The sequence below is a fragment of the Mirounga angustirostris genome, unplaced genomic scaffold, assembly GCF_029215605.1.
Source record: "Mirounga angustirostris isolate CCGP_5_RB_7025 unplaced genomic scaffold, mMirAng1.0.hap1 SCAF_5, whole genome shotgun sequence".
Lineage (NCBI taxonomy): Eukaryota > Metazoa > Chordata > Mammalia > Carnivora > Phocidae > Mirounga > Mirounga angustirostris.
The window spans coordinates 123,883,194-123,905,964 of NW_026991713.1; the positions used below are offsets into that span (position 1 = coordinate 123,883,194).

At 35.6% G+C, this 22,771-nt stretch overlaps 1 protein-coding gene and 1 pseudogene across 1 annotated transcript in view; both read left to right on the plus strand.

Annotated features, from left to right (window-relative positions):
* The window catches only part of CUBN (cubilin), a 264,463-nt gene that overhangs the window by 55,557 nt on the left and 186,135 nt on the right, over positions 1-22,771 (plus strand). The window contains exons 21-27 of the mRNA XM_045874338.3: positions 50-266; positions 2,844-2,974; positions 15,117-15,309; positions 16,645-16,805; positions 17,220-17,401; positions 18,178-18,334; positions 21,592-21,779. Of these exons, the coding sequence (XP_045730294.1) occupies positions 50-266; positions 2,844-2,974; positions 15,117-15,309; positions 16,645-16,805; positions 17,220-17,401; positions 18,178-18,334; positions 21,592-21,779 (1,229 nt within the window). The remainder of the gene's footprint in view (positions 1-49; positions 267-2,843; positions 2,975-15,116; positions 15,310-16,644; positions 16,806-17,219; positions 17,402-18,177; positions 18,335-21,591; positions 21,780-22,771) is intronic.
* On the plus strand, positions 8,980-9,100 carry LOC123845028 (U4 spliceosomal RNA; annotated as a pseudogene).

Sequence of the window (22,771 nt, forward strand, 5' to 3'; positions counted from 1 at the left end):
GTTTGTTGGTTAGTTATTCTAATAATGATTATTATTTTTATTTCAACAGCATGTGGAAAAATTCTGACAGAGTCAACAGGAATCATTCAAAGTCCTGGCCATCCAAATATCTATCCTCATGGCATCAATTGTACCTGGCATATATTAGTCCAACCTGGCCACCTGATTCATCTGATATTCAGGGTATTTCATCTGGAGTTTCATTACAATTGCACAAATGACTATTTGGAAGTTTATGACACTGGTTCTGAGACATCTCTTGGGAGGTAAAAATATATATATGTATTTTAACTAAAAAATACTTCCTGCTTTCTTGCTTTCCTACTGCAGTGAAGGATGTTAAAATCTACCATGTTGTGTTATAAAAACAAGGTGAGATCAACCCACTCCTCAATGACCATTTCTACATCAGTAGAAATTGGTCTTCAGTAATTAAGTTTCGACATATATGTACACCCATGAAATCATTACCAAAATCAAGATAATGTACATGTCTATTACTCCTATAATTCCTCACTTCTGTCCCTCATCCCCATCCCCAGGAAACCACCAACCTTTTCTATCACTGTAAATTAATTTGTATATTCTAGAATTGTATAAAAATGGGATTATATTGTATGTACTCTTTTTTTGTCTGGCTTTTCTTAGCATAATTTTTTGTTGGTGTTGTTGAGCTTCTTGGATCTGAGGGTTTATAGTTTCATCAAATTAAAAATTTTTTGGTCGTTATTTCTTGGAATAATTTATCTGTCTCTTCTCCCCTTTGGGGACTCTGATTACAAGTATCTTAGGCCATTTGATATTGTCCCACAGCTCACTGAAGAACTCTGCTCATTTGATTTTGAGTTTTTTGTTCTCTGTATGTTTCATTTTGGAAAGTTTCTATTGCTGTGTATTTGAGTGCACTAATCTTTTTTTCTGCAATGTCTATTCTGCTATAAATCCTACCAAGTGTATTTTTCATCTTAGATATTATAGTTTTCATTTCTGGAAGTTCAATTTGAATCATCTTTTATATCTTCCATGTCTCTACTTTGCACATTAATTTTTTCCTTTAGCTTATTTAATCTCTGGGATACAGTTATGACTGTTTTAATGTTTTTATCTGCTAATTCAGTCATCTGTGTCATTTCTTGGTGTGTTCTGATTGATCAGTTTTTCTTCTCATTATGGGTTCTACTTTTCTCCTTTTCATGCCTGATAATATATGATAGGATGCCAGACATTTTCAATTTTGCGTTTTTGTGCAGTGGACATTACTGCATTTCTGTATGTGTTTCTGAGCTTTGTGGGTTTTTTTAAATTTAATTTCCAGTTAGTAAAGATACAGTGTAATATTAGTTTCAGTTGTACAGTATAGTGATTCAACCCTTCCATATAACACCCGGTGCTCATCACAAGTGCACTTCTTAATTCCCATCACCTGTTTAATACATCCGCCTGCTCCCCCTCCCTTCTGGTAATCATCAGTTTGTTTGTTATAATTAAGAGTCTGTTTCTTGGTTTGTCTCTCTCCCTCTCTCTCTCTTTTCTCCTTTGCTCATTTGTTTCTTAAATTCCACATATGTTGAACTTTGATTTAGAAACGCATTAAAGTTCTTGGCAACAGCTTGATCATTTCTGGTTTTGCTTTCAAACTCACTTATTTATTGTCTCTTAAGAATCATTGTCCTTCATTGCTTGATATCCAGTATCTTGAGATCCACTGATTTATATCTTTTTGTCCAGACCAGATTTTCAGTTGTTTCAGGTGAAAGGTTATATCCAGCCCCTGTTATTACATCTTTGTTGGAAATGGAAATCTCTTGATTTCTTTTTTATTTCTTCTTAATTTCATTTTCTTTTTTCATCCATTTTAAACATTTTCCCTTCATTCATTATTTTCTTAACTTTATTTCATCTCCTAGTATTATTCTCCCTCTTTATTTTTTCTTTTATTCCTAATCTTTTATTTTTAAAACTTTCTTCTACTGAGTAAAATTAGTTCTATTTAGCAAAAATTTAACATGGCTTGGTAACCAAACTTTTACTTCTGCATAGGCCAGCTATTTAAAGATAATAGAGTCCACCTCTATAGGGCTCCCTATTCTAGGCACTGTTCTCAGCCTCTTATACACAGTATATGAACTCATAAAATTCTCAAAACAACTCTATGAAGTCGGTGCTATCATGATACCCATTTTAGAGATGGGAAAACTGAGGCATCAAGGTTGAGTGATCTGCTTAAAGTCATAATGCCTCCAGAGTGCCTGGGTGGCTCAGTTGGTTAAACATCTGCCTTCAGCTCAGGTCATGATCCCAGGATCCTGGGGTCAAGCCCCACATTGGGCTCTCTGCTCAGTGGGGAGCCTGCTTCTCCCTCTCCCTCTGCTGCTCCCCCTGCTTGTACTCTCTCTGTGTCAAATAAGTAAATAAATAAAATATTTTAAAAATATAAAGTCATAATGCCTCCAAGTGATGGAGTTGACTCTAGAGTTTGTGCTCTATGAGTTTATGGTATATGCTTTCCCTTTATTGTGTAAGTTTACACATTTTTATTAATAAGTTCATTAATATGCTATACAGTGACTTAGTATAGCTTGCAATTTCTTGTTTGATTAAACTTCTTATGTATGAAAAGCCACACAGCTAGGTACACACATATAACCATTTCAGGGAAGTAACCATGAATAGGATGATCTTCAGCAACTTTGTAAATGTTTTATGCTTGAAATATATTTGTTTTTAAAGGTTAATAGGGGGTATTATTTTTTATTTTTATCTTTACATGTCTTAATTTTTGGTACATCATTTCAAGTATACTAAAAGTTTTTAAATCTGTGTTCTTTCTTGGTTTCAAACAGATATTGTGGAAAATCAATCCCGCCCTCTCTTACCAGTAGTACCAACTCATTAATGCTTATATTTGTGGCTGACTCTGACGTTGCTTATGAAGGCTTTTTAATAAACTATGAAGCAATTGATGCATCGGCAGGTAACAGAACAACATTGTATACTTGGTTTCACTCAGTCCATTACAAAATAGTACTATGAGAATACTTCATCCCTAAACCCATGGCACATAATGAAAGCTAATTTAGAAAAGAGTATAGTGATTTCAGTGCCTTCCTTATTAAAAATAATAATTAGACCACAGTATTGTATCAATGTTAAATTTTCTAATTAACATAATTTTAAGTGTTCTGTAAGAGAATGTTTTTATTCTTAGGAATGATACATTGATATTTTTAGGGGTAAAGACATGCCATGTCTCTAAAATATTCTCACTTGGTTCAGATAATAAGTGAATGAGTAAGTTAGAAAAAGAGACAGAGATAAAGCAATGAGGGCAAAATACAAGTAAATAGTAAATCTAGGTAAAAAGAATTTGGGAGCTAGTTCTTACAACTTTTCAAGTTTAAAATTCTATCAAAATAAAAAGTTACTTATGAGACTGAAAGCTAATTTTAAGAAATTAGAGAAAGATTCCCTAGATGCTTATCTTTTAAAGCCCCCGCCCCATAAATAAATAAATAAATAATTTATATAATATTATAATTAATTTATTAAAAACTTCCACTCAGAATCCCTTCCCAGTTTCTCATTTATTTCTTCTCAGAGTACTTGGACACTATATTTTATGCAAAACTGCTGTTCTCTGGCAGTTTGAGTTCTGTGTTTGGGTAGTATGGCTTTAGATTTCTCCAGAATCCTGAGTGTGAGTGATTCATGCACTTTTTTCTCCTGAGGGCCCCATTCCAGGAGACAGTTTATTATCCAGCTCAAGCACATGGGAAATTGAATCCCCAGCAATTACAATAGTTTATGTTAAACAGCTGAAGTATTCACTGGACTTTGTCCAGGTGTTTAACATCCAATGACCAAAATTGGCTTTTTAAGAAATTACAGTGTGCACACAATTTTCCATACTTCTGTAGTTTTATCTGCCTCATATATTTGGCCCGAACCACACTGAATATTAGATTAGGATTTGAAGCAAGTCACTTGAACAATTTGGGCCACAGTTTTCTCATCTGTAAAATTAAGGAATTGGATTTGATAATCTTTGAGATGTCTTCTGGCTCTAATCAACTATAAATACAAGTTTAATTTGCTGCATGAATAAACTGGCTGTGTCTTAGATAACATACATGCTGGTGGGGCCCGCTGAAAATATTATGGAAATCTTTGTAACAATGTGCAAAGTAAGACATAGCTCTGTAATGACTAAAGCAGCCCCACTAATACCACACTAGCTTATAAGGCAATAGCAAGTGCAGTAAGAACCAAGAGCAACCCAAATAATCTGGCAGAAAGGATATTAAAGTTAAATTTTAATTTTAAAAGAAGGTTTTCAGAAAGATAAAGTACAGGTAAAATAAAAGAAAGATGAGGAGAGGAAAGAAGCAAACTGGAGAGAAAAAGAAGCTGATAAAGAAAGGCAACACAGGACACCTGGGGGGCTCAGGTGGTTAAGCATCTGCCTTCAGCTCAGGTCATGATCTCAGGGTCCTGGGGGGATCGAGCCCCGCATCAGGCTCCCTGCTCAGTGGGGAGTCTGCTTCTCCCTCTGTCCCTCTTCCTGCTCATGCGTGTGCTCTCTCTCTCTCTCCCCTCAAATAAATAAATAAATAAAAAGAAAGATAACACAAGAAAAGATATTTGACAAAAAGAGAAGGGAACACTGAGATGGCAAACTCCAACTCTTCGATCTGCCTGATCTGCCTCCCTGGGTGATAATCATTACTTTGGCTTCTGTCTGGTCCAGACAGGGCTGAAATCACAGACAAGGGAGTGTTCACTTTCTGTCTTTGGCCAAGCCTGGCTGACTACTGTGCTCCTGCCCTTTGCTGGGTGAACTCATCGGTCTGACTAATAGTCAGATATTCTAACCAGCAATCAGATGACGGACCCAGGAAGCCATAAGGCACACTCAAATTACCATTTTGGAGCCTGTTTCAGTTTCCCATTGGGCAGGACGTGAGTGAATTGGCTGTCATGAATTGTTGAGGGTGGCTTTGTAGGACTGTTCAGGGAGGGACTGATGTGGGGGTTGTGCAGACAACTGCCAGCCAGTGGGCTAACCCTCCAGGCAGTCTGAGTCCTAGGGGGCTGCCCACCTGGAAATATAAGGTGTGGGATGCTTTGTTTTCAGATGTCACCTTATTTTTTGTATTTTCCGCAGAAAACAGTCTCAGGAAAAAGCCCCAGTGGAAGCTTAATCATTGGCCCTCATCCTATTTTATTCCTCTAGCAGAAGTTATTTTCAGAGCAATAATGACAATATTTGGTTGGTGATTTCTAGTTCACAGCAGGTGTGAGTTTCTCTGCTGAAGTCTTTCCTGTCTTTATCTGATAAAGGTTAAATTTCCTGACTTGAATCCAGTTACTTTTCCATCTGTATTTCATGCCATAGGGTTATGATGTCAGCTCCTAAGTATGTGTTTGGAAGGAAAGAGATCAGTTTCTGGTTGTTACTTGACACCCTCCTTCATCTCTTTCTCCCTGCGTCCAGATGTGCCTGGGGAAATAGAAACAAAAAACTAACCAGTAAAATGTTTCTGTAGATATTCTGAAGAATTTTTTAGTAACATTATGAAACTAGGTTTTACATGTTTGCTTATTTACAGTACAAAATATTTGAATTTCAAAAGGATATAGTTGATTAGCTAACTAACTTTACTATTTTAAATTGTAATTTTATATTCTATTAGCATCTCCTGCATATGTATTAAAATAATCTTACCAAGAGGAGACTTTAAAGGTATAAGAAAGAATAGAGAAATAAAGAAATGATGCCTTTCTATTTTACTATTAGATGAAAACCCATATAACGCTTAGTCCAATGTTTTTCAAACATTGCAACATTCATGCCTCATTAGTAAGGTCAACCTAGCAACTTACTAGGTTGCTATCTGCATTTGTTCAAAGTATGGAACAGAAAAAAGAATAGAATAGAAAGTATCAGTTTATCATACAAAGTTTGGTGTCACCTCATGAAACCTGTTTGCACACACAAACCCCACATTGGGCTCCATGCTGAATGTGGAGCCTGCTTGCAATTCTCTCTCCCTCTCTCTCATCCCTTTCCCCCTCAAGCCCCCCCACCCTGCATGCAAGATCACATGCATGCACAGCACTCTCTCTCCCTCTAAAAAAAAAGAAAGAAAGAAAGAAAAGGCATTTTTATGTTACATTTTGTATATGTTTATGTATATGTATATGTATAACAACACATGAATTTCCTTTTGTGGAATTATATCCAATTTTAATTATTTGTGCTTTATTGCAAAGCAGAAGAGAAAACCAAAGCCTAGCATTAATATGTCTCAGTATTAATATTATTCTCAAAAGAGCCATTTATACTGTGAAGGGAAGAGAACATAAACTTTCTACAGACTTCAGTGTTAGATAAGAGGAGTTACTAACCTCTCCAGAAATAGATGCAGTAAGTTCAGAAAACCACTGTTTTTCTCTCCACAAAATCAGACATGTGAATCTCATAAAACTACAAATTTTAATATTAAATATTCTACTTAATATTTATAGCAGATGTACCTTCAAAATATTTTTTATTTCTCTATTTTAGTTTTATTTATTATTTATTAGATAGCTGAATTATTTATTGGCTTTACTTTAGAGAACTCAACCTGTCTTTGCATGGAACCTTCAAACTTTTAATATAACAGAGATTTTTATTTCATAATTTCATAAAGTAAAATTCACCTGTAGTGAATTAACAAATATGTGTATGCATGTAATCACTTCTCCATTCAAGATATAGAACAATTTTATCATCCCAGAAAGTATCCTAGTGTCCTTTTGATCGATCCTTCTACATCCTCCATCTCAACAACTGCAGACCCAGTTCTTATCACTATGAATTAGTTTTTTTCTGTTCAGAAAACAACTATGAGTGGGAGCATGCAGTATACACCCTTTTATATCTGGCTTCTTTCATTTATCATAATGCTTCTGAAGTTTGTTCATATTGTTCTACTTATAAGTAGTTCTTTTTGTTTAATTGCTGAATTGCCTTCCATTGTATGGCTATATCATAATTTGGTTATCCATTCACCTATTTTTAGATAGTTGGATTGTTTCCAGTTCTTAGCTATTATGAAAAACAGCTGCTGTGAACGTTGATGTATAGTTTTTTGTGGACTTGGATTATCAGTTCTCTTTGATAAATACCTAAAAGTAGAATTTCTGGGTCATGGGGCGCCTGGGTGGCTCAGTTGGTTGAGCGACTGCCTTTAGCTCGGGTCATGATCCTGGAGTCCCAGGTTCGAGTCCCGCATCGGGCTCCCTGCTCGGCAGGAGTCTGCTTCTCCCTCTGACCCTCCCCCTCTCATGCTCTCTCTCTCTCTCAAATAAATAAATAAAATCTTAAAAAAAAAATACAGCAACAGAATTTCTGGGTCATATGGTAATTCTATGTTTCATTTTATGAAAAACTGCCAGGCTTTTTTTCCGAAGTGATTATACCATTTTATATTCTCCCCTGCATTGAAGGAGAATTACCCTCTCTCCACATCTTTGTCAACACTTGGTATTGCCAATCTTTCATGTTTAGCTTCTAGTAGTTGTGTAGTAGTGCCTCATTGTTGTTTTAATTCACATGTCCGTTATGACTAATAGTGCTGAGGACCTTTTCACATGCTTATTGACCATTTATACATCTTCCTTTATGAGGTGCCCATTAAATCATTTGGCTCATTTTTATTTGTGTAATTTGTCTTATTATTGTCTTAAGTTATATATTCTGGAAACAAGTATGTCCCTTGTCAGATAAATGCATTGCAAATATTTTCTCTTTGTGTGAAGCTAGCCTTTTTTTTTTTCTTCCCTTAACGGTATTGTTTGAAGGGCAGAAGTATAATATGTCCTTTTTTCCTTTTCTGATTGGTGTTTTTTGTATATTGTCCAAGAAATCTGTGCCTGCTAAAGTTGTGAGGATTTTTTCCTGTGCATTCTTCTACGAGTTTTATAGTTCGAAGTTTCACATTTATGCTTATGATCCATTTGAGCTAATTTTTCTATATCAGATGTGAATTATGTGTCCAAGTTAACAAATGGTATTTAATTGTTCAAACACTATTTGTTGTGAAGGTTCTCCTTTTTTCACTGAATTGCCTTTACATTCTTGCTGCAAATCGATTGCCCATGCATGTTTGGGTCTGCTTCTGGAATCTCTATTCTATCCCATAGGACACTATAGTACAATATTATGTAATTGTATAGTGTATCTTAAAATCAGGAAATATAAGTCCTCCAGATTTTTCAAAGTTGTTTTGGTTATCCTAGATCCTTTACATTTCTATGTATCTTTTAGAATCAGCTTTTCAATTTTTACTTAAAAAACCACACCAAACCAAATCCAAACAAAACTTATTGGGAATTTGATGGAGAATATATTGAATTTATAGATCAATGCGGTGTCAAAGGGCATCTTAAATTGAGTCTGCCAATCCATAAACATATTTTACTTCTCCATTTATTCAAATATTTTAAAATTTCTTTCAGCAATGTCTTAAAGTTTTCACTATAGAGTTTTTACACATTTCCATTAAAATTATTAAGTGCTTTATGTTTTTATACTATTATAAATGATATTTTAAATTTCATTTTTCAGTTGTTTGGCTCATATTTGCAAGTTAAATTGTTTTTTGTATATTTACCTTGTATCCTGTAACTTTGTTAAACTCAGTTATTCTAGTAACTTTTTAGTAGATTACTTAGTATATGCAACATAGATGAGCATATCTGTCAATAAGAACAGCTATATTTTTTCCTTTCCAGTCTCTCTCTCTCTCTGCCTTATTTCAATGGTGAGTGACTTCTGTATTATGTTGAATAGAAAAGATGAAATTGAACATATTGGCCTTGTTCTTAATCTTAACAGGAAATCATTTAATCCTTTATTACTTAAGTGTCATGTTAGCTTTGGGTTTTTCATAGACGCCCTTCTTTTGCTACTGTTTTCTTTTCAGCTTACAGAGCTTTGCGCAGTGACTGTATCGTAGCCAGTGAAGTTTATCCGAGGCGCGATTATTGTTAATTGAAAACTCTTTTCAGCTTACAGAATATTTTTAATACTCCATTTTATTGCCTTCATTGACTTTTTTTTTTTAAGATTTTATTTATTTATTTATTCATGAGAGACAGAGAGAGAGAGAGAGAGAGGCAGAGGGAGAAGCAGGCTTCCCACGGAGCAGGGAGCCCGATGCGGGACTCGATCCCAGGACCCTGGGATCATGACCTGAGCCGAAGGCAGACGCTTAACCATCTGAGCCACCCAGGCGCCCCGCCTTCATTGACTTTTTAAATAAAGATTTTATTTATTTATTTATTTATTTATTTAGAGCATGAACAGGGGGAGGGGCAGAGGGAGAGGAGAGAGAATCTCAAGCAGACTCCTCTCTGAGCATGGAGCCTGACATGGATCTCCATCTCTTGACCCTGAGATCATGACCTGACCTAAAATCAAGAGTCTGATGCTTAGCCGACTGAGCCACCCAGGTGCCCCTCTCACTGACTTTTTAATTGTACCTCTTTTTTGTGTATTTGCTCAAGGGATAACAAAATGCTTTCTTAGCTTATCAGTAAGTCTGCTTAGAGTTGATATGCCACTACTTTACACTTCACACCTTATATTTTATAGCTGACACTATATTTCACACACTTCTCACTTCACAAATGTAATAACCTCACAACAGTATATAATTCTTTTTTTTTTTTAAAGATTTTATTTATTTATTTGAGAGAGAGAGAACGAGAGACAGCACGAGAGGGAAGAGGGCAGAGGGAGAAGCAGACCCCCTGCTGAGCAGGGAGCCCGATGTGGGACTCGATCCCGGGACTCCAGGATCATGACCTGAGCCGAAAGCAGTCGCTTAACCAACTGAGCCACCCAGGCGCCCACAACAGTATATAATTCTGTCTGCCTCTTCTTTATGCTGCTTTAATTGTATCTTTTAATTCTACTTTATTATAAACTCCACCTTACTATTATTTTTGCTTTAAATGATTAGTTGTCTTTTAAAGAGATAATGAGAAGAAAAGCAATCTTTATATTTATCCAGTTGTTTACCATTTCTGGTTTTCTTCAGATACATGTTTCTGTTTGGTGTAATTTGTCTTTGGCATGACAGACATTGCTAGTTTTTCATGTAGTATAGGTCTTCTAGTGATGAAAATCTCAGCTTCTGTTTGTCTAAAAATGTCCTTCTTGCACTCTCATCTTGAAAAACTTTTTCTGGTGGTACCTGGATGGCACAGTTGGTTAAACTCCTGACTCTTGGTTTTGGCTCAGGTCATGATCTCAGGGTCATGGGATGGAGCCCCTAGTTGGGCTCCATGCTCAGCGTTGGGTCTGCTTGAGATTCTTTTTTCTTCTCCTGCTGCCACTCCCACTCATGCTCTCTCTCTCTCAAATAAATAAATCTTAAAAAAAAAGAGAAACTTTTTCTGGATAATTGAACTTTTTTTTTTTCCTGTCAACACCTTAAAAATGTATTCCATTTTCTTCTTGCCTCCATTATTTCTAATTAGAATCCAGCTCCTATTCATATCATGGTTTTCCTGTATATAATGTGTCATTTTTCCTCTAGCTCCTTTATTTTTCTTGTATTTGTTTTTCAATAGTTTAAGGTACCCAAGTGTGATTTTCTTTTATTTATCTTGCCTAGGATTAACTAAACTCCTTGAAGCTAATTTGATTTTTTAAGCCAAATTTGGGAGAATTTTAGCCACTATATTTTTCTTTTTTACCTATTTTCATCATCTTCTCCTTCTGGGTCTTCAATTATATGTGTGCTAGACTGCTTGGTATTTTTTTCCTAGGTTTTGGGAATCTGTTCATTTTTCTGCACATTTTTCCTCTTTTTTCTTCAGATTAAATCATTTCTATTGATACACCTTCAAGTTCAATGATCCTTTTTCTTCTACCTCAAAGTTTCTATTAAGCCCATCCATGAATTTTTAAATCTGTTAGTATACTTTTTTTTTTTTTTAATTTCAGTAGAGATAACATGCAGTATTATATTAGTTTCAGGTCAGTTGGTATACTTTTAAGTTATAGAATTTCCATATGATTCTTTTTTTTTTTTTTAAAGATTTTATTTATTTATTTGAGAGAGAGAATGAGAGAGAGCAGGAGAGGGAGGAGGGTCAGAGGGAGAAGCAGACTCCCTGCTGAGCAGGGAGCCCGATGCGGGACTCGATCCCAGGACTCCAGGATCATGACCTGAGCCGAAGGCAGTGGCTTAACCAACTGAGCCACCCAGGTGCCCTCCATATGATTCTTTTAATAGTTTCCTTTGTATTGCTAAAATTCTTTATTTATTTACCATTGAGGCTATATTTTTCTTTAAGTCTTTGAGCATATTTCTAGTAGTTGCACTAAAGTTTTTGTCTGCTAGTCTAATATCTGGGCCATCTTTAAGTCACAAGGTCACATTTTTTTCTTGACTATAATTTATATTTCTCTGTTTATTTGTATTAGTAGCAGTTTTTGAGTTTTATACTGGATATGGTGAATGATATGTGTAGATATTCTGCTTTCTCTTCCCTTTCTCTGAAGCTTTATGGCAGGTCAATATTTAGCTGATTACCTTGTACTTGTATAGATCTGTATTTTTTATTTGTTAAGGCAGATTTGTGAACATCCCCAGGTGTTTCCTAAGCCCTTCTAAGTAGGTAGGTCTCAACCTCCAAGTTTCATTGCTCCTGCAGGTATTTTCAAGACTTATACTTTAGTAGGGAAACCCTAGAAAAGCCTTACTCTTGGTCATGGTCTTCATTTCTAAGGTGTGGCCTTTCTGGTTCTCAAGTGGGTTCTTGGCATGTAAATGAGGGGATTCTGATGAGGGGGAGAACTCCATAGTCTCCCAGCATTTCCTGGCCTCTGGCTTCCAGCCTAGTAGCAGCTGCTCTCTGGCATGCCTTTTGAACTCACCTCATGTATGCCCAGCCCAGCTCAGGCAAGAATACATAGGGGACTTTACATAGATGGCTGGTCCTCCTCTCTGTATAGTTACTCCTTACTGGAGCATTTTCCTGCAGTTCCAGCTCCTTTGACATCCCTAAATTCAGATCCCTGCTTCCTCAGCTCAACAGAGCTGTCATTTACTACTTGGACTTCAGCAAACGGCTGCAATCAGAAAATTATGCATAAAGAGCCAAGGAAATAGAGTCCCACCTCATGAATCTTCTGTCTGTCAAGGATCACAATCTTGAACTGCCCATTGCCCAGGGCCTCATATATTTTGTCCAGTTTCATAGTTGTTATGGAGAGGGGCTAGTTTAGTGCTAATTATTTGTCATGGCTGGAAGCAGAGATTTCTAGTTTAGATTGAATAAACATGATAAAATATTAAAGAATCTCAACTTCCTCAGGAGAGAGAGAGCAGGAACATGAGGTAAGAAAAGTGGAGGGGTTAATAGGATGGGGATAGAGAGAGCGGGAAGAAATTAGATACTTGTCCCACCCTCTCAGTTTTCAATACATTATGTAATAAATTGTTAACAAATATTTATTAGAGGTAATCTGGGCCAGATAATGTAGTGACAGTTAACAATTATTAATAAGGTCCTGTTTATATTTCCAGACATAGTGGAGGAAATGTACTCCCATAAAAACAATCACAATACCATATTTTGGGGGCTCAAATTGCTATTCAAATAAAGTTTTATTGAGCGCAACAAAATTAACTCTGCTTGATCTGAAGAAGTTGCACAGAGGAAGTGATTTTTTTTTTAATATTTTATTTATTTATTTGACAGAGAGAGACACAGCAAGAGAAGGAACACAAGCAGGGGGGAGTGGGAGAGGGAGAAGCAGGCTTTCCGCTGAGCAGAGAGCCCGATGCGGGGCTGGATCCCAGGACCCTGGGATCATGACCTGAGTTGAAGGCTGCTGAAGGCAGATACTTAACGACTGAGCCACCCAGGCGCCTTGATATTTGACTTTGACCTTAAATGATGTATGAGTTTATTTGTTTAATGATGTGTTGGGGTAGAAGGGGAAGTTGTTAGAGAAAGCATTTCAAAGTGAACAGCGTGAGGACCATTTGAATACATAAGGGACTATGTTTACCTTTGTGCCAGAAAAGAAGCTTAATGAGTCAATCAAAATCTCAGTAGGGATTAAAAAACAACCACCAATTGTTCCACAATAGTCACTTGCATATGTACAAGGTACAGTGAAATAAGTCATCATTATTTCTCAAATATTTGTTGAACTGGTTCCTTTACATGAGATCCCGCTTATACAAACCATTCTCCAGCAGACTAATTGCAAGTTGCGTTAGAAATATTCAATACAATTGTATTTCCCTTCTGGGAGTAGAGTGGGTAAGCAAGGAAATGACATAAACAGATTTGCTCTAGATATTTGATTGACTGGCTAAATCTATCTGAATGTGGGGCTGGTCAATGAGTCTTCCAGTTCTGTCAGCTTAGGGAGACTGGGTCATAACCTTCATTTAACGTCCATTTCATCCATGAATTTTTATCTTAGTAATACTCATTACTGATATGAAATACTTAATAGACCACTTCTACAACCCCCTTCTGTCTGCCCCTCTCTCCTCCAACCCTGCCTTCTTCCTGCCCTTTCCTATTCTTCCTTCCTTCCTTCCTTCCTTCATCCTTGAAGAAATATTTCTTGGCAGACTGTAGAAAAGTATACAATATTCATATTTGAAGTTAAATGATTTTTTTCAACAAAGTAAAGCCTTGCTGGCTTGTTGTTTAAAATAGAGTAAGCCAAATATTTGATGAATGCCTGTTACTCTGAGGGTTATACATAGGTAGTAGAACTTGTAATATTTTCTATGCATCTCTGTACTCTCAATATCAGTGGCTCCTCTCTTCTGAGTATGATTATACAGCAGCAAGTGGGAAATTACACATCAAAAAAAATTCCTCATTTTCTTTTTTTCACCCATAATAAAGTATAATAGTTTATTCGCCCTCAAAACCTTTTAGTAGCAGGCCTGTGTCTACTCCTGGACCCTAGATTTATGTTATTACTAGATATAATTGAAGGTACATTAAAAATACATTGAAACTGGATTTTCTTTGGAAAATATCTCAGATTTGAAGGGCATAGGAGATTGAGTGGGTTGGTTAGTAAATATAGAGCTTAATGGACTGGGTAGGTAAAGTTAAAATTCTTAAAGTAGAACAGTTAAAATTGAATTACAACATGAAATTGTCCAAGTACTATTTTTTTGAAGATTTATTTATTTAAGAGAGAGAGAGAGAGAATCTCCAGCAAGCTAGATGTGGGACTTGATCCCATGGCCCTGAGATCATGACCTGAACCGAAATCAAGAGTTGGGTGTTTAACCGCCTGAGCCACCAAGGCACCCCTCCAAGTACTATCTTAATGTTTTATGTGAATGATCTAATTTATTCCTCATCATTTATGCTCTATTTTTTCTACACTTTTCTGAACTATTTTGAAACATAAGGATGATTACTACCATTTATTGAGCACATACCATGTGCCAAGCCATTTAATTGCATTATCTCTAACACTTAAATGTATAGTCAAAGATAGTTACCATCCCCATTTGGGAGATGAGGCTCAGAGAGGTGAAGTAATTTACCCAAGGTTGCATAGCTTGTCAGTGTGTGAGCTAGGCATTGATTCAAGATCAACCTGATTCCTGACACCTTCTATTCTTCACATGGCTGAGGTACCTGCTTTGTCATTTCTCATAAATGCATGCTTTGATGAAAAACATTTTAAAGGAAGGTTATAAAAAGGAGAACAGAACTGAATTATTTCTAGCACCCCTCTATGATTTCCATGGTTGAGCCTAATGTTTAATGTTCAGGGTAATATGCATGGATGAAAAAATTATAATACTTCCAAGATCTAAAAAGTTATGATATATGTAACAATTTCTGCTACATAGCTTAGGTTTACTATGAATAATTATTTTTGCCTTTGAGATTAAAAAAAAATCTTTGTTTTGAAAGGAAATCATTCTTTAACATTCCAGAATGGCCTATTGAAAATCAAGTACATTGGCATAAATTAATGAAATATGTATTACTGAATGTCTTATAAATATAGCATGATATTTTCTCTTTTCTATCTTATGCTCTATTTCTTTCCATAGCATGCATGGAAGACTATACAGAAGAGTCTGGGACTTTTACTTCTCCAAACTTCCCTGATAATTACCCCAACAATTTGAAATGCATTTATAGGATCACGGTGGAAACCAGCCAACAGATTGCATTGCACTTCACAAATTTCTCTTTGGAGGAGGCCATCGGTGGACACTGTATAGGAGATTTTGTGGAAATCAGGTAAGCACGTTTATTTCATCACCTTTTTCATTATTGGTATTCATTCATAATCTTTCCTGGAAAGGTTAAGGAAAACACATGGAAATTCTCTGTAAAGCCCTCTGTTGTGCTCTTTCTTGCAAGATACAAAGCTTGTCCTGTGGAGCCAGAAGAAAACTGGAAAATTGCATAAGATTCAGTGGTTATTTTGAAGTGATTATTTTATTGAGAATATTTTAAAATAAATTCCAGATTTTATTTGAACAGATTAAACAGATGTACTACTACTCTGAAATTAGATACTTGCAATTATTGAAAACCTACTTTCTTTATGGAAAATCAATTTAAATTTTAGGCTGTACATTATCCACTTGGTCTAATTATATCACAAAAATGATGGTAAGATAACAACCTTAAAGTTTTTACAAATTTTTTGTGTTCAAATAATAAAAGTCTAGGCTTGTGAATTTTTTTTCTTTACTTCTTTGTTATTTAGAGACAATGAGTTTTAAAAGTTATATTTGCAGTAAAAGTAAGTTAACTTACATACTGCTATCTACCCAGATCATTACATTGAATTAAATCAGGCTAATCAGCTTGGTGTGTATTTGGTTAAATTTTTTATTTGGCCTTTTGAAAGCCTAGAATATTATATTTTTTTACAATAAATTTTATTCTATGATGTAAAGTGAGATACTAAAATAATAAATCGCAATTGTTATCATATCATGCCCAAATAACATAAATTTCTTAATTTACAATAATTAATCATTAGATTTTAATATTGAGTGAATCTCCCCATTTATTTTTGGCTTGAAAAAGCTACAAATTACAAAGTAGATATAAGACCCCCAAAAATTCTTGGGGAAGAATCATTTTCAAAATTTTGCTAAATAGGTCAAATGTAACATTAAATTTTGAAAAATTCAAATTAGAAGGAAAGTATTTTAGTTTTCTCTGTAAAATTAAGCAACATTTGTTTATACTGTTAATAATTATGGTTTCTTTATCCCATTACATATTATCTATGTAATTTCTACTATTCATTCTCCCTGTGTTCTGTGACACATTTGCCAGATGCTTCGTTTGAGAGGGAAAAGATTAAACTCTTTCTCTCAGCTTGAGATTAGTTATATAAAATGTCCCGCGAACCAAAAATGATGTTCCTTATTAAGCTATTCACTGTTTAATAAAGTGAAAAATTGAAAACTTGAAATTGTGACTTAGAGTAGTCTTAAGAAAGTTTGACCGACATAAACTGATCTGTTTGCAATCTCAAAGTTCAAATAATATTAAATGTTTATACGGTAATTTTATCAATAACCAATAAATGATCACATCTGTGTTTTGTCACAGAGATGGAGGCTATGAAAGTTCACCACCCCTGGGAACATACTGTGGCTCAAATCCACCTCCAAGAATCATCTCTCACAGTAACAAACTATGGTTACAATTTAAGAGTGACTTCCTTGGCTCAGGGCCTGGATTCTCAGTTTACTGGGATGGATCATTGACAGGTAAATGGCAAAGAGCTGTCTTTTCTTGGAGAGTCCAGTCAGATTGGTTTCTTGATTCTTAGACTGCCATGCTCTCATCCAGTTTATTCCAGCTGTATTTTGTCATTACTATCTGTACTAAACTTCAACATTGCAAATATTTCTGAATTAACAGCAGCTGTTTTGGTTTTGTTTTCGAGGACAGAATAAGGGGAAATGTCCTGGTTCCATGGTGTATTTCCTCAAGCTGGTCATCTTGGTTAGCCGAAGGAAAGGACATTGAATAGGCTAGCTACTAAACAAAACTGCATGTGGAAATGCAGTTTTGTTCTGTAACAAAGGAGAGTAACAGTAACCACAGTTTGATATGGGCAAGAGAATTCCATTTTACCATGAAGAAAAAGATATGGGTCATCTCATCTCTTTCTCCTATAGGTTGTGGGGGCAATCTCACGACTCCCACTGGCGTGTTCACTTCTCCCAACTACCCGATGCCCTACTACCACAGCTCCGAATGCTATTGGAGGTTGAAATCCAGCCACGGCAGCCCATTTGAACTGGAATTTGAAGACTTTCACTTGGAGAATCACCCAAACTGCATGTCAGATTATCTGGCTGTATGTATGAAGTTCAGTGGTTCCTTTCACTACTCTCATCTCACTCACACACATCAATGCATTTGTTTTTATCTTTGAAATTCGGGAAAGGGGAACACTTAAGCAAAATATCCAAATAAAAATTTCAAACAAAAGAAAAAAGAAAATGTGATGAAAATGACAGCCTTTTAAGTATGACATGTATTACTGAATGGATTGGTACACTAAGTATTTAAAATATATTGAATATGGGCTGTTAAGATATGGTTAAAATCTCCCAAAAGGGTAATTTCTAAATATTCTTTAAAAAATAACAATGTAGAGGACTATATTGGTGAACTAGAGAAGATAATTAAAGTCATCCAGGTAGGACTTTATAAGTAGCAGCAATCCATCCTTGTCCATTAAAAAAAATCTAAATAAAAAATGTATTAGAATGTCATAAATTATAAACTCTGAAATCAAAAACAGGGAGAACTACTGAAAATAGCTATGGTCTCAAAAATACGTATTATTTTTCTTTCATTTTTAATGAAAATGAAAGTCTTTCATTTTTAATCTTCAGATTTCAGCCTGGGTTTACACCCTTACGACTATACACAGCTATGGTTAAAATGGCCCAAGTTCACTACCTAAGTTTATAGACATTTAAATATAATTTTTAAAGATATTTTGATTCAGGGCTCTTCTTTTGTTATGTCATGCATTTCGTGTATTTTCCCACTTCTTAAGCATTAGAGTCCTTTAAATAATGTTTATGGCCACAATCATCTGACATTTAAAATGTTTCATTAAAGGTATATGATGGCCCAAGTACCAGCTCTCATTTGCTAAGTCAGCTTTGTGGGAATGAAAAACCGCCTCTCATCCGTTCTAGTGGAGACAGCGTGTTTTTAAAATTCAGGACAGATGAAGGTCAACAAGGAGGTGGCTTCCTAGCCAAATACCAGCAAAGTAAGTATGCATGCTGGCTGCTCCATGCCTTTGGTGGGTCTTCAATCTCCTGATAATGAAACAAATGGAAATAACTATAACCCATTGGTTTGAACAATTGAAATAAATCTTTGCTCTTATGAGAAAGACTTAAATCTATTTGAGAGAAAAATGCATAGCCTTAAATTTAATGCCATATAACTAAAGCATGTGGTCAGCTATACAAAATGGAATATTTAATATGCTGAGATAGTTGCCATTTGGCTAAAAATCAGCATAGCAGGTTAACAGCGAGTGGGTTTTCATTTGTATCAAACATTACAATCTTCTAATTAGACATTATTCCATTGCACATAGTATCTCCCACACTATTTTTTTTTTTTGGTCTTGTACCTCAATTTTTATTAAGGGAAACTACATTCTTATAAATCAGATGTAAAGTCAGCATATTCTTTTTTTTTCAAGATTTATTTATTTATTTTAGAGTGTGTGTGAGAGAGAGAGAAAATGAGCAAGTGGGAGGAGGGGCAGAGGAAGAGGGAGAATCCTGAAGCAGACTTCCTGCTGAGCACAGAGCCCCAGGGGGAGCGGATCCAGGACCCAGAGATCATGACCTGAGACCTGAGTGGAGGCTCAACTGACTGAGCCACCCAGGCTGCTAGCACATTCTTTATTGTGGAAAAATCTGGTCATTGTAGAGATGTCATTTTAAAATCTACTTTCCTATGAGGCCATGTATTAGAATTAAAGGAATATTGTATGAAGAGTCAAGGGACCCAGGAGTTTATCCTGGCCCCTAATCTCTGAGATCACTTTTCTTCTCTGAGGTTCCATGACTTCTTCTCTTAAAAAAAGAGAGTAAACAAGGCCATCATTAAAGCTCCCTCTAGGTCTAGAATTATATACTTTTTTTTTTTTTTTTGAGAGAGAGAGAGAGAGAGTGAGCCCGTGTGCACGCCCATGTGCACATGCAAGTGGTGGGGGGTGTGGGGTGGGCAGGGCAGAGGGAGAGAGAAAATCCCAAGCAGGCTCCATGCTTAGCGCAGAGCAGAAGCAGGGTTCCATCTCACGACCCTGAGATCATGACCTGAGCTGAAATCAAGAGTTGGTCGCCCAACCAACTGAGCCACCCAGGCACCCCTAGAATCAAATACTTTCTAATGTTAGTTTCAAAATGGCCATTTAAAGAAAACAAGGCTTCCTTGAATTTATGTTATTTTATTGAATTTATGTTATGTTAACATTAACATTTTGAATTAACATAAATTCAAAACCACCACTTGTGGTTTTGAAAGTACAGTTCCTTGCCCACTATACCTAAATTTATCCATATTTCGACACAGTTACCTAAAAATAGAATTGAAAGTCACAAGATCATAAACTGAACACACAAAATCCCTTTGAATTAGTTGAAAGCCTATTAATGTTTGACTTTGACTATGTGTGAATCTGCTAATATTCACATTCACTTACATTTGAGGGTTAGTCTGAATTCTAGATAGTTTTGAATACTGAGTTTTAATGATAGAATGCTTCATTCTTCAGAAGTTCATCATAGCGTATGAAAAGCTCTCCCATTCTCTCAGGGATATATCTTTTTGGTTGAACATTTCTCTAATTTTATTATTGCTGTGCTAATTTGTTTCTTGGTTATAGTCAAATTGCTTAATAAGGATTCTTCCCTTTTATTCTTGTGATTATTTTATTTTTCTCTCATAATTTCAGAACACTGAAGGAGTAACTTAGTGCACATGGGATATAGGGTCTTTTTTTTTTTTTAAAAGATTTTTTTTTATTTATTTGACAGAGAGAGATACAGCAAGAGAGGGAACACAAGCAGGGAGAGTGGGAGAGGGAGATGCAGGCTTCCCGCTGAGCAGGGAGCCTGATGCGGGGCTCGATCCCAGGACCCTGGGATCATGACCTGAGCTGAAGGCAGACGCTTAACGACTGAGCCACCCAGGCGCCCCGGGATATAGGGTCTTAAAGGCAAAAATCAGAGCTAACCAGTGAGATTTTCTGTAAAATTTGCCATGTGAAATTGGAGGTTTGCCGATGGAAGAATTTCTGAGCACCGAGAGCAGCCCATATGGTTTAATGGAATATATTTTCCTCTGCCCTGACTTGTAGCCATTGTGGCAAATGCTGCCCCTCTGCCTTATAGCTGTAGCTTCTCACAGGCTTTTAAGACCACAGAATTATCCTTTAGAATTCCTTTGTGGACAGAAAGGTGACCTAAAGAGAAATAGTTTGAGTATTCCCCCGCTCCAGCAAAGGAAGACTCTGGAGAGCTACAAAGGTATACTTTTCCATACCAAAGATTGTATATCTATATGATGTTCTAGTCATGGTCAGGAAGAGTATAGTAGTAGAAATGCATCTATGAACCACATTTTTCAGAGACCCTTTTTTTCAATATAATGTTTATTTTGTCATTCTCTTTTATCACACACCGTACAGACAATATGGACAAGGCTTGAGAAAAGGCATATGTATGCCTTGTTCAAGTCCTTAGTTTGGGTTGAATTTGGCATTAACTCCCGGGACTAGCCACACCTTGAGGTACCTAGTATAGTTTTGTTGCAAACTCAGCTGAGGGAAATGCCACCAGTGGATGGAAGACTTTCTTCAAAATTTAAGATCGTCATTTCTTCTTCAAATCCTTTACATTCCCTCCATTCATTTGGTACTTCCTGATGACTAACTAGAGGAATAACGGAGCCTTTATTGTGAATTTCATGCTGACTTTTGAATGTTCAACAAAGCCATGCTGATATTCCTTTTTAGCATTCACATAGAACTTCGTGTTTTTAAACTGTTGAATTTAAAGGTCAGGATTTCTGTTCCTTCCAAACGTTAAAGTTAGAAAAACAGAAGCATAGAATATTTAATGCACTTTTGTAAACAAATCAGATTGCTCTCTGAGTAGTGCTGAGTGAGTCTGCTCTCTACCAATTCAGAGGAATTTGATGCCTAATAGGCAATTTTCATGACACTTTAAAGTTTATGAGTTCACTTAAGTATTATTTTACATTTGTTCTAAATGGAGACCCTTTCACTATGAAAATGTTGTACTATGTACATATATATATACACAAACAGATATACTATATATATGTATGTACATACATAATACATACAAATATATAATATATAAAATATCCAGCACTTGTATGTATTTTAATCTAGATGTTTTCTTAAAGGAAAATCTCACCCATCTTGGAGCAACTATGAAATATATGATAGTGGTTCTCAATAATCCTGGTTATTTTTTTCAGCATGTAGGAACGTGGTGATTGTGAACCGAACCTATGGCATCTTAGAGAGTATACATTACCCAGGACCCTATTCTGACAATCAGCGTTGCAACTGGACCATCCAGGCCTCTATTGGCAACACAGTGAATTACACATTTTTAGCATTTGAATTGGAAAATCACATAAACTGCTCCACAGACTATTTAGAGGTATGTATTCTGAAACTAAATAAATCACTGCATTTTCAGATCAAGTTAGACAAGCCAAACTAGAAATCATCCTTGCTCTGTAGAACTGAATCTCTGTGGCTCTATGCATCTATAATATGACCGCTACTCATGGTATTTGAACAGGTATATTTCGTGTCTCTTTCACTGCATCATATTAATATTAAGGATATTTAATCCACTAAATTATATACACAAAGAATTGTCTATGTTTTTAGGTTTCAGTATGACTTTTGGACTGATTGACCTCATATTATTTAAATAATCCAGGAGTAAAGGAATAACTTCTGTTTTTTGTTACTTGTTTTTATGTTTGTTCTCTATAAACAGGATATCAAAAAAATGTTTAGGTACCTGGCTATATTTAATACCTAATTTGCCTGATACTAGAAATCATGATTTTGAGTCTTGTTTTTATTTTTAAATTTAAGTTCATTTCAGTAAAACGGAAATTTCTATTTGTTCTGATAATGACCACCTGTAGCATTTATTCAACTCTCTGTATACAATGCTATTCAATGAAAATTGCTTGAGAACTAGGTAGCCCAAAATATTAAGTAATCTCCTATTTTTACAATGAGATACCTTACTCCTAAAAGCTTTATTGCTAACTTCCATGGTATGACTTTTTAGGGCTATAGATTGAAAAGTTAGGTAACTACTTATTTTGCTTACTTTATGGATGTAATTATGCATTCAAATATAAAATTAAATGGCTTATAAGCTATTACATTAATTTAGAAATTATGATTTCCACTTTCACCCTCCATAAGACAATTTTACTGAAAGCACTTAAAATATTTTGACATCAAGTTCTCATCATTAATAAAATCACTTTTTAAGTCCATCTAACATACCATTCCTGTATTTTTTTACATTGTTCATATATAATACTTCTGAATCCACATAGGATGTTTTCACTAAAAATCTTTTCTGAAGTGACAAGTACCCCCTCTGTAGCATTAGGACATCTC